The sequence below is a fragment of the Cyrtonyx montezumae genome, unplaced genomic scaffold, assembly GCF_038088225.1.
Source record: "Cyrtonyx montezumae isolate F1298 unplaced genomic scaffold, pur_monq_1.0 scaffold_8, whole genome shotgun sequence".
Lineage (NCBI taxonomy): Eukaryota > Metazoa > Chordata > Aves > Galliformes > Odontophoridae > Cyrtonyx > Cyrtonyx montezumae.
The window spans coordinates 66,069,714-66,082,249 of record NW_027072089.1 but is presented as its reverse complement, the minus strand read 5'-3'; the positions used below and the strand labels follow the sequence as shown (position 1 = coordinate 66,082,249).

At 44.2% G+C, this 12,536-nt stretch overlaps 1 protein-coding gene across 4 annotated transcripts in view; it reads right to left on the bottom strand.

Moving 5' to 3' along the window:
- Positions 1 to 10,437, bottom strand: part of TENT4A (terminal nucleotidyltransferase 4A) — a 51,915-nt gene extending 41,478 nt beyond the window's left edge. For all 4 annotated transcript variants that reach the window (XM_065752819.1, XM_065752820.1, XM_065752821.1 and 1 more), the window contains exon 1: positions 9,516 to 10,437. In XM_065752819.1, the coding sequence (XP_065608891.1) occupies positions 9,516 to 10,330 (815 nt within the window). In that variant the 5' untranslated portion in view covers positions 10,331 to 10,437. The remainder of the gene's footprint in view (positions 1 to 9,515) is intronic.
- Between the last annotated feature and the right edge of the window lie 2,099 nt (positions 10,438 to 12,536).

The window sequence follows — 12,536 nt, the reverse complement described above, 5'->3', positions numbered from 1 at the left end:
CAATCCTTAACCATCCAACTAACCTTCCAGATTTTACTGATTTCAACTGTTTCTATTTCTCAGAGTAGGTCACCAACACAGCCTAATTCTTTCTGCATAAGCATCAATGCCATCTTTAGTCAGCGTATGACAACACTTCACCTTAACACAGCATTCTCAAACATTTCAACCTTTGTCACTTCTTTTGGCTTCTTCATAGAGATGTTCCTCAGGTTTAAAAAAATATTTCAGTTTTAAGTATTACCATAGTTGGTATTTTCTAAACCTCTCTGCTCAAGATTACTGGAATACCAGCTACATAAAAAGTAGCTCTGCTATACATAGAGCCAGATGCTGCATGCTACTCAGGATCAATCCCTGAGAAAGCTCTGCACTAGCTGAGGGAATTATCTGGTGTATGAAAACAAACCACAACATGATATTCATGTAGTCGATATATGGATAGACTCCAGATAAGTATTTTGCCCACACAGCCCCTCTGATCTTCATAACAATATGAGTTTCAATAGGGTCAAGTGTCAGGTCCTGCATTTTGGTCACAACAACCCCAGGCAACACTACAAGGCTGGGGAGGAGTGGTTGGAAAGCTGCCTGATGGAAAGGGACCATGGTGTGCTGATGGACAGTCAGCTGAATATGAGCCAGCAGTGTGCCCAGGTGGCCAAGAAGGCCAACGGCATCCTGGCCTATATTAGGAATGGTGTAACGAGCAGGATTAGGGAAGTAATCCTGCCTCTGTGCTCAGCACTGGTGAGGTCCCACCTCAAGTACTACATACAGTTTTGGGAACCAAGAAGAAAATTTCCATTTACAGCACCTGAGGTACCTACATGTTATAACATGTGCTATATGTTAAAGGGAGCTAGAAAAAAAAAGTCAGTTTTCATCTCCTGGCTTCTTAAAGTTTAGGCTCCAATAGCATCCCACCCTGTAACTACCACTCTTGCTGATTATGATTCATGGAACTTAACTTCGCTGGTAAAATGTAACAGCTCTGCAAGTGGAGAGTGAAAGGGATTAAAACAACAGGGATGCAGAAGAGTGGCTACTTGCACCTGCTACACTATCTCCATTATGGTAACATCAAGGAGGAACCTAACCACTCAGTGTTGCCATTACTGCACAGTAAGCATCTGCTGCTTACAGTCGAACATACACCTTGATTGCCAAAAATTTATCCTTTTTACCATTTCAGGACAAGCAAAGATACACTTCTAATCTTCAGGTGAAAATAAGACTGAGAAGATACGTCCTCAGATTTTTGTAATGCCTCTCTTTAAAGGGAGGTTTCTATGAAAGATCATTTACCTTGCCATCATTTTACTGTACCTGACATTCATTACCTCAAGGTAATGAAACAAAAATCATAAACTGCATCAACAAACTAGAAACTGAATGAAAAGCTACAGACATCCTCCCTCAGGTAAGCATATTCTTTTCATGCCTGAGCTATTAAGCACACACTTACTATCAGACCTACACATGACCACACCATTTACATTTAACTTGTTATTTAAAATATATTCTTCACTTATTTAAAAGAGTATTTTTCTAAATGAGAAGTCAAAAGAAACAGCCAAGAATCCTTATAGAAGAACAGATGCCAGTTACAGCATGTGTGCAATATTAGCACTGCATAGGAAAGAGCATTTCAAGAGAAGCTTTATTGAAAGAATGTTTGCAATCAACAAAGTAGGTTTTCAGTGAAGTAACGACCAATAAGTGTGCCTGAAGAACTGGCCGCTTTGAGCTTAAATGGTGAAAGTCCCAGCAGCCACAGCGGGTATTTCAGTAGTCTGTTGAAGTACTCCAACAACTACAGCGGCACACAGCTGTATTGTAATGGAAATACAGGTGAAACCAAACTAAGGCAACTAAACGCACTCATTTGTTAAAACAGTCCTACAGTCGAGATAACATTGCAATATATACACAATTGAAACAATAGTATATTCTCAGATGTCGGGTTTTTTTAATCAATATAATCTAGGTTGAAGGTACTTAGAAAAGTATCAGAACTAGCTCTATAACTAAACAGAGGATATTTGCTTACAGCTCGTCTCTTCACATACTACTCTATACCTGTCAGGTGCCCACACTTTCATCTACCAGCCTTTCTCACTACCATCAGTGCTCAAGTAACAGTACTCTATGCTTACAGATTAGATAAGCTACAAAAACATAGTACTACATTCACACAGTATTGCTGCAAGCTGGTGTCACGTTACTTCTAGCACTGTAATTGCATGGAAGGCAGCAAACTCAGAAAAGAAAATTCTCAGCTATACAGAATTTCAGAGGAATGGAAAAAAAGTACATTTGTTCTCATCCTTACAATAAAGAGTACACTTTAAGATCTACTGCATCTTTCCCACAAGAGAGATCATTTCCTCTCTAAGCTTCCTTTGCCCCAAATTCTTGGGAGTCAGACCCTGTCCTAATTTTAGACAGAGTTTCTGGCTGATTATATTTTACTCCTTAAGAGCATCTGGCAGTTCAAGCACTCAAGAAACTAAGCTTGCTTTATACTTCAAACAAAATGAAGTATGCTGCACACTTCCAGACTTAAGAGAACGTGACTGCATTTTGTTAGAGAAAAAGAATTAAAACCTAATCTGTTTTTCAAGGCATATCAATTCAGTAAGACTCGATCAATTTGCTTCTTAATGACTGGATATACCTTGAGAAAGCTACATTGCACTAAGAGCTATGTTATACTAAGAACGAGAAAAGAAACTGATATACTAGCAGCTCCAAGTTGATGCATGACAAAATAGATCTGCTATGCATGCTTCCGAACAGCTGTACATTACTCCTGACAGGCTGCTGGTCTTCACCACAACACCAAGCAAACACCACATTATTTTGTTGCATCAACGAAGGAGCTTACCATATGGTAAACCTTGGAACTGCATCAGCAAGCACACTATGCCAATAAATCGAACCACTAAACACTGCAATCCCTGCCTTCATACTGTTCTTTTCCAAATGCCCAAACATGGCAAGTGATTAATATCCCACATAAGCCAGAAAGGTTGAAATAGCAGAAACATTAGTGATGAGAAACTAATTATGCCCATAGCAGGTATTTATTGCACAGTGCTAGCCACTGTAACATTTCAGCAAAGCAATGCAACATAAGTCTTGAGCAGCACACAGAATAATTCAAAACACATGTATGTGTCACAGTACCACTAGCAGCAAACCCTACACATTGAATACCTCCACAGGTCAACAAAGCCCTTTCTGAGTGGAAGCGCTACTGCAGTTGACTATAAAAATGAGGAAGTTTCTTAAATGAAGAATCTTAACCAAGAGAACAAGGTACTGAAAAGCATACTGAAGAGAAACTGGCTGTTTAGCAGAAGCATGCACTGCTCATCAGATTCCAGGGAAAAAAAGACCTTGTCACAGTATTCCAAAATCTGGAAATCTGAAGCCATGTAAAGCAGAAAAAGAAGACTTGAAGATTAAGGAAAAATTAAGAAGGACCATGAGGAAAAGCATAATGAGATAAACCTGCACTTAGGAAAAGATAAATTAACTAAGGAGAAGCATTTGTATGAGGAGAACATTAAGATCTTCCCTTCTTTTTTATTTTAAATAATTTGTTCTGACATTTGTAACAGCCTAACTAGTAAAATGTAGAATCAGTGCAATGCATAAATAGTTATGACTACATCAAGAAGTCAACACAGCTTTCTTAAAAGGAAGTAGTGTCTCAGAGAAAACCACTAGGAATTACTTGCAAGAATCAGCGAACCACAAAGGAAATCCTATTACCTACTTAGTAGCATTTGAAGTCCACATCCTAATGAAAACTTGCAGAAAGGTAGCTGATGTGAGACTGAAGGGAAGAGCTTCATGTACAGAAACAGTTTCTGAATGGAAGAGTTGCTGAAACCTAGGTTTTATATAAAGGTCAACAGTGAAGTGCTGAAGAGCCCTGTACTATTCAATATCCTCATCTGTGAGCTGGAAAAGGAACAGAGTAAAGCAGAAAAATGTGATGCAGCAGTTACCTTCAAATAAGCTGCTGCAGAACTGCAGGACACTGAAAGTCTGCACAATGAGTTATCAGTCAAAATTTGAGACAATCTTCTCATATTCCTGTGTTGTGCTTTATATTTACCTTACCTCTATACATAGATGCAATGGAGCATTCAATACTGAAAATTCTACTAGCAAAAACTCCACAAAAGCATCTGTTTAATGCTCAGTTCACAAACATACAAAGTCCACTGTCAGAAAAGAACAACATAGAAAGCAATGAGGTACAGGAAAACTGAAACATTACACGAAGGTCTAGTTTGTCTGAATTCCAAAGATGCAGCAGGACTGTGCAGAGGAGGCAGATGTCTATAATCACTTCTGAAGTTGTTCCTTGCCTCCAGACTAGGATGTGGACAACAGTCAGGTGGAAGAGGGAAGGAAAAGGTAGAATTGAGTCAGATGCGAAGTGCCCCTGAACTTCCCGGTTAACACAGACATGACCAGCAGCAACTAACAACTCAAGTGACAAGACAAAGAAAATGATTTTTAATCACAACTTGCCTGAACAGCATCATGCCACAGAACACTGTTGATCCCAAAATCTCACACTCATTCAAGATGAATCAAATTCTTACATAAAATCCACTATGAACTTAATGCAGCCACTGATCACTAAAATATGCAGTTACTCCAGAAAGTATCAACACAGGCTTACACTGACATAATCTTCTCCAAACATTTGGCACTGGCCTCTATTGGTCTCACCTGGTACAGCTGTTTGTCCTCAGTGCCAATTACCATGACTGCCAAAAACCTGCAAACCTGAGAAGTAAAATGAAGCTGACACTAGGATTTAACTGCTCCAAACACAACCTATTCTCCTTTACATACATGTGAGCACCTCTTCAGTAAGCCCTTCTCACATCATACCATTGCAGCTCAGCCTCTAAACTCCACTACGTCCCATCTGCTGCTGCTTCCTTCCATTCCACTATTGAAAACCTCAGTCTAACTATGCTCAGCATCCAGTCTGCAAGGAAAGCTTTTGAGGTTCACCTTAGTCAGCTCAGTTGTCTGCAAAAACAGCATTAGGCGCTCTATTCATGTGACAACTCATGACGCAGCCTTGAACTCTGCTGCATACCAACCTCAAGGCATGAAAACAATAATCCATTCAACCACTTCCTGATGCTTTCTCAAGTCTCCCTCCAGACATTTACTGTGACTAACTCCTGCCCTTATCCTTGCATTTTACAGTATATACTGCCTAGTTCTGCCCTAATCCTAAAGCCAAATGAAACAAATCTATCCTGAATTGCCAGCAATGCCTGCCTCTTCTATCAAAACTTTCAATACAGGTATCCATGTAAAGTTATCTGTAACAGACACCAATGATTTAACAGTGTGGACAAAGCACAGAACACTGTGCCGATTACTAGAAGTCATTATAGCAAGACATCACTGACTTGAATTGAGAAAAACACCCTTGGGAGCCCCACAAATCCTTTATCAGTGCTGGATACTCCCAAGTGCAGACAGAAAAGGCTTCACAGTTTCTCAAGTTTGCATTTCTTCAGCTCAGTCAAAGCACAAGAGAATATGAATTTGCAGAAGAGGCTGTTACATGGCATTCCTACATATTCAGTGTCCTGCCCTGACAGCAACAGAGGCGAGAGTTTAGAAACTCAGATTTGGAGCTGTGCTACATTCCAAACAAAGCATTTTTAATGGTGGAGTTGCATTGCACAAAATTCAGTTACATTCCTCCACCAAAGTTCAGCAGTATATCATAAAACCAAAAAAAAAAAAGGAAGAAAATTAGCACAAGTGAAAAAAACCTAAGACAGGGTTGATATACAGAAAGAACCTCCACAGCCAGCAGCTACAGAAATGAATTTCAGAACATGACTTTCAGTAGGCAGTGTCCTTCAGCTGCTGAAACTTTGTGGAAACAAGTGGTCTGGGAAAGCATCATCATAACCTTACTTTACGCATAAGAACACCTCCTGGGCATCAGCTACCACAGCCAGACAGTGCCAGCATGAATCCTCCTTCAGCTTCATCAAATGTGGAGGCGTTTATACCTCTGCACTCTAAACAGAACGTAACAAGAGACAATTAAAGACAACTGCTGTGGGGGTGAAATGGATGCAGCTTTGCAAGGCACCAGATGCTAAGCAAAGCTATTAGTGCAGGCCTAGCACCATTTCAGTGCATCCTAACTCAGACCAGCCCTCAATAAGCCATTTTGTTGTTTCTGCACAGCACTGTAACAAACCAACTGGTATGTCAGGTATTCAGCACTAATGCAGTGATCTGAACACTTTGCACTAAGTTCTAAGCAGTATGGGCTCCTAACAGCTAAAAAGTCAATTCTTTATTCACTTGGCTACATTCACATTAAAAAGCAAAGCATTAACACAGATACGATTTTTTACTACTCAAACTATTAACTATACCTTAACTGAAACTACCATATTGCTGTTCACACAAGCATTGCAAACTTTGCAACAGTCATTCATGAGAAGTTCAAAACAGCTCTGTAAATGTTGCAGATACGTTTCAAACACAGATTTTATAGAAAAGGGTATTAATTTGATACACAAAGGATATCTAATACAATTCTACATCTAATGTAAAACCACTTGATGTACTTCAGCTACCAAAAAATCACTTGGAGTTCTGAACTGTCACAGTAGTTTCAGCTAACCCAATAATAGTACAGCACACTTATCTTTATCGCATCTGAAATCAATCCATTTGTCCTCTGTTCTGAGCTGCACTCCCAATCTAACTCCAGGCATTTAATTGCTAAATTAATCACTCCTCTGATGCACTAGAACAAATAAGGCTTTTCTTCATCCTCCTCACTATCTTCCAAACATCTGGAGAAAGACAACATAAAGGTCAATCTGGAGCTAGCTAAAGCACAACTTTCAGATGAACTCTAATCGAGCATGGCTTTTCTCACACTGTTTTATGAGAGGCTTCATTTCCTTTACAACACAAAGATTGGCATGCTGCTGTCAGAAGGTGGTGAGAGCAACAGATGTGAGTGCACTGGTGAAGAAGGAATGCTATAAGACAGAGCAAAGCACAGTCTTTACAGCAAACAGCATTCCTAAGTACCAACACACCGTCACAGAGACACTGAAGATGGTCCATGTGAAAAAATGGCAATGACATGCATTGCTATAGATCATGTCCAGCTGTGAATGAGAAACTGAAGATAGCACAGTACTATTTCAAAGCATGCAGGCACTTCACCGAAAGTACCACTGCATCCTAGAAGAGAACAAGGCCTAGCATTTCTGTGCCTCTTCAAAAGAGAGGCTACATAACCCTGAGTTACCGCGTATCACTTGTTTTTTTTACATCATTTAAATTACATTTTGCAAAGGACTATACACACAGCAAAGTAAGCCCTACATCATTACCAGGTTACATTCATGCATAGTAGGAGCACAAGAGCATCTACAATCAAGCCCTACCTGCTGTTATTTATGTCCAAATCAGCCTGTAACTCAAGATTGTGGGGATCACATTTTTTGACTAGACAGCAGCATACAGCACTTCAACACACTGAAGATACTCTGCCTGCCAAGAGACCACCAGCGATGCTTCAGGGCTAGGCTTACAGTTCCAAGTAATGCTAGACAGCAAGTAACATAAATGTTCCAGAAGAAACCACTGTAAGAATATGCTCGCACTCCAATATTTTTTGCACTGATACCATTATTTGAATAGCCAAATAATATGCTAGCCTGGCTTCAGGAAAATAAAGCTCAACAACGGGCACTACTGCAGAAAACAGGCACCTAGAGCCTCTCTGTTAGCTAAAGGTCTGTGATACAAATAACACAAAGAACTTCATGAAAAAATTTAAGCTTAAGGCAGGAACTGCTTCTTACATAAGCCTACAGTTTCAACTTCCAGGCTCTCCTCTAGCACTAGTTCCCTGCTATTCCATGCAAATCTATGGCACTCATGCCGTACACACAAGCTTTTGTGAAGCTTAATGATTTGACAAACTGATCATGGGACAATCTAGAACTACGTGACCACATGTTGTAGTTACCTGTCCTGTCGACTCCCTACTATCACCAGGCCTCACTGTACTAACACAGATCCTTGACTAGAACAGGAAGCAACCCAGCTCCCACTGTCAATTATATGTAGCCAATATGTTTGCATTGACTCCTCACTCACACACTTGTGTTATGTAACTGAACAGATCAAATGAAGCTTGGCTAAACAATATAAGTCCAGAAGACAAAAGATAAGTGCTTGATTAGCATAAATGGTGCCACCCTAATAGCTAGAGAACAGAACTTGTAGTGCCTGGATTTGCATGTCTGCTATAACTCTGCTCATCTGCTTCCATGAGAAGTTTCATCACTGATGCTAACTTGCCTCACACATACAAATTAAGATGTTGACTAAGCATTCCACTGCATATCTGTGGAAATAGAAAAAAATCTTTTACTACATTAGATATACTATTAGAATTTTATACATACATCTTCACTTCCCGCCAGGAACTTTCCCTTTCAGCATCATTTCTGGATTAGAAGGAACAGTCAGATCTTGACTTCTGTCAGGACAGGCTATGGCTTGCAAAAAATGATCTCTAAAAGCATCTTTAACACTCAGAACAACTTCAGAGCACCCAATGTCTGACAGCACCCACACCATCCTTCAAGTAAAGCTCTCACTGAAATTTCTCCAGCACACCCTGTTATCTATTTCCTTCTACAGTTACGCAGAGCCTTCAATCACACATGTCCAAGAGCTTTGGATTTCCTAAGTTCAAAGAAAATATTTTCAAAATGCCATGAGAAATCCCCTCCAGTCACTCAATGTAGCAAGCACTTTCTCTCTACGATAACCTTAAATTTAGAAAGCAATGTTATCCTTTCGCTGAGTGAAGTTTGACAGCTGGAAGACATCTCATGGTGTGCCCCAGAGGTGCCTCACTAAACTCCAGTCAAACTCCAATAAAACCATCTGAATAAACTCTGCCTTTCCAACTAGCCATTTCTACAAGAAAGTAACGGCCACAGAGAAGGACAACCTTTATACAAAGTGTTCTCACTGTTTTGGGAGCCAAGGTTTCAGTTTAGAGAGAGTATATCCCTCAAAAACGTATCAAGTCCACGCTGACTTTGACACTTATTTCAGCCAGAGCTGGGCACTTCCCTCCAGATCGCTGTTCTTAACACACTTCCAAGCATCCAGCCTTTTCCAGCCTAAGAACGGGCATTTAAAAATTACCACAAGGTTTTCCTTTGATCTCCTCCGACCTGAACAAAACCCTTCCAAGCCGAGCACAGGACCTCTGGAACACCACCCCTGCACTTCCACACATTTCTGCAGGAGCCCTTAGATACTTCTCAGCTCAGAACGGCAGGAGGCCCATCCTGCTGTGCCCTGCACCTCCCCTCGGCGCAGCCACGGGGTGCTCCAAGAGCTCCGTGCCCGCAGCCCGACCCCCATTCCCCCAGCCACCCGCAGCCGCTCACCCCTGCACGCCCGGGCTGTACTTCCTGCTCTTCCAGGGGGTGCCGGGGCTCTGCAGCGCGGGCTGGGGCGGCTGACGCGGGGAGGCGGCGACGGCCACGCCGCGGCTGCCGGAGAGCAGGTAATTCATGCCATAGGTGCTGGCCTTGTTCTCTCTTTTCCTGCGGCCCGGGTGGTACTGGTGCTGCTGGGGAGAAGCCGGCGGCGGAGGGTGCGGGCTGCGGGAGAGGTGTGGGGCCGGGTGGTGCCCGTGCGCGCCGTTCGCTTTGCCGCTCTCGTGGAAGTTGAAGAACTCCCCGGGCCCGGCGCCGCCGCCCGGCAGCCCAGGAGGAGCCACCGGCGCCCGGGGGCCACAGGAGGAAGAGGAGGAGCCGCCGCCGCCGCCGCACGACCCCGACGAGGAGAAGCCGGGGCTCTCGGTGCCGGACTCCACGGACGAGCAGGAGGACGACGAAGACACCGAGGGCGACTTCTGCAGCCGCCGCCCTCCCTCGCCGCCGCCGTTCACCACCGCCGCGGGGCCGGCGGCGGGCACGAGTCCGGTCAGCAGCGCCGGAGGGGACGGCGAGGGCGACGGCGGCGAGGACGAGGAGCAGCAGCCGCCGCCGGGCGCCCCGAGCCGGGCGCAGCCGTGTCCGCGGGGCGGTGAGGAGGCGGCGGCCGAGTCCAACGCCGGGGAGTTGAGGCAGAGGTAGTGCGGGAAGGCGGCCCCGCCGCCGCGGCCCCCCACGCCCTGCGAGGTCTCCCAGATCTGCATCCAGAGCGCATTCGCGGGGCCTTTCTGCTCGGGCTGGATCCAGGCCACGCGGGGATCCATCCACGCCCGCCCGCCTCCGACCCTCACGGCCCGGCCAGAGCGCCGAGCCGCCGCCGCCCGCTCACCGCGCAGCCGCTCGTCTCAGCGCGCCGGGCCAGGAACGGCGCTACGCGCGGGCCGGGAGCAGCGGCATGCGGCCCGGCGTGGCGAGCACCGTACCGGCCCGGCGCTGCCCGGAGCGCTCCCCGCGCCGATCCAATGTGGCGTCCCCCTCGCCAGAGCCAGAACCGGCGCTGCGCATGCCCCGCCGATTTTAAACCTTCACCGCAGCCGGCCGCCCTGGCAACCGCACATGCGCGCTGGAAGCCCCTGGAGGGGGAGCGGGATCCGCGGGGAGCCAGAGGGGGGGGTATAGAAGGACGTCGGGAAGACTGCCCGCTGCCCAGCGCGCATGCGTGCCCCGATGGGGGCTTCGGAAGGGTTCGGAAGCTCTCGGGTGGGAGGAGGGGTTCGACGGCTACTGCGCATGCGGGGAGGGGCCCTCCTGCAGCTGGGGGCGATTGGTCGCCGCGTGTAGCCCCGGGGGAGGGGAGGCTGCTTCAGGGCTGCTGAGTTTCAGTCGGGGACAAAAAGCAATCGTTCTCCGGGGTTCATCGTGAATGAACTTTGTGGAGTAAGGGAGGAGGGAGCGAGATTCGTTTGTTAGCGGAGAATGTTGTTAAAGTGATGCTGTTATCACGGTGCTCGATGCATACAGCTGCGTTCTCTAAACTGTGCCCTCAAGCTTCAGGGAAAGCTGGCTGAAGGGAAGAGAGCCTCGCATTTGATTTTGGAAGTCAGACGGTGGTTTGGGTCTTAAGAAACAGATCTGTTTTCAGGAATAACGTGCAAGCTACGCTTAGAAGTACGCAGTCAACTAACCAAAACCAAACCACATGAAAGAAACGTTGATCTTGTCTCTTGTTAGAGCACATTCACCACAGTTCCCACCTAATGAAACCACATTGCTCTTCTGGACTTGATAGATCAACCAGGTGTACAATTAAACAACAGCTGCTTGGAGTCCTTGGCTTTACAGTTCGTCTTCCCAAAGGATTTTGGATTGCTTTGTTTTGCTTTTAGTTTATCTTGGGGACATAGGAACAGGGCCCTCAACTTCATTATTCTTATATGTGTACCATAAGAAAGAAACCACAGAATTACACAGTCTCCTTTTATCCTCAAGTACCTTGTATTCTTGCCTCCGTGATGACCCAGATTTATAAGAGGGTTTTAGGATCACAGTAGCTCTTGTGCTGATAGTCAGTACAGGTGCTTTGTGGATCCACTTGAAGACTCACAGAGCCCAGATCTTAACCCTTATAGCTCCACATAGGTTAAGATCACAACTTCGAGCTCCCATGTCTGTGCTAAAAATTTCCAGTCCCAGTACAGTCTTGGAAGGGCCAGGCTGTTTCCCAGAGTAGCTACAATCTCCTCAGAATGTTTTGCTTCTCACTAGTTTTAACTTCTCAAATATTCATTATTTCTGATGCTACAGTCATTGTTTTGTCGATGGAATCAAGCCAGCAAATACCATGTTAGTGTAATAGTGGACGTAGGGTGGAGGTCACAGCCTACTCAGAGTTTATAACTTACTCCACATTTTAAGAATATGAAGAAAAAATAAGTCTCCTCTGAGAAGCTGGCCACTTTGTTAATATGCCAGTTTACTCATGTAACTCACAATGATTCTTTGAAGTTTGCAGCAAGTTAGTGAAATATCTCTGCAGAAGAGGAGGCATTACACGCTTTCCTTTCAAAGTGTTCAACTTGTGAAGCAATAAGAGCCAGTGGCTTCTCGTGGCACAAGGACAAAGGAAATTATCATTGTTTACTGTCAGGTCTTGTTTTTCTCTGTTTCTAATATATCCATTAAGAAATCTAAATATGTCATTTTTGCTTCAGTTGTTTAAAACTATCTTGTATCCATAATGTAATCTTAAATATAACAGACAAAACTCACATAAATGCTGTAACCTGTTGTTAAGGCAGTAGGAAGAAATGAATGTGCATCCTGCTATTTGTGTTTCTTCTGATAAAAAAAGAGTTAGCCATCCCATTCTTTCCCCCTTTTTGGGACGCTGAGAATGATTTTGGAACCAAATGCAAGTGAACATAATTGAGCTAGATTTTTAATTAATATAATTAATTATGTTGTTAATATCTAAATTTACAAGGCAATTGCACTCTGAAAAATAACCTTTCTTGGTATTATGGCCCATAA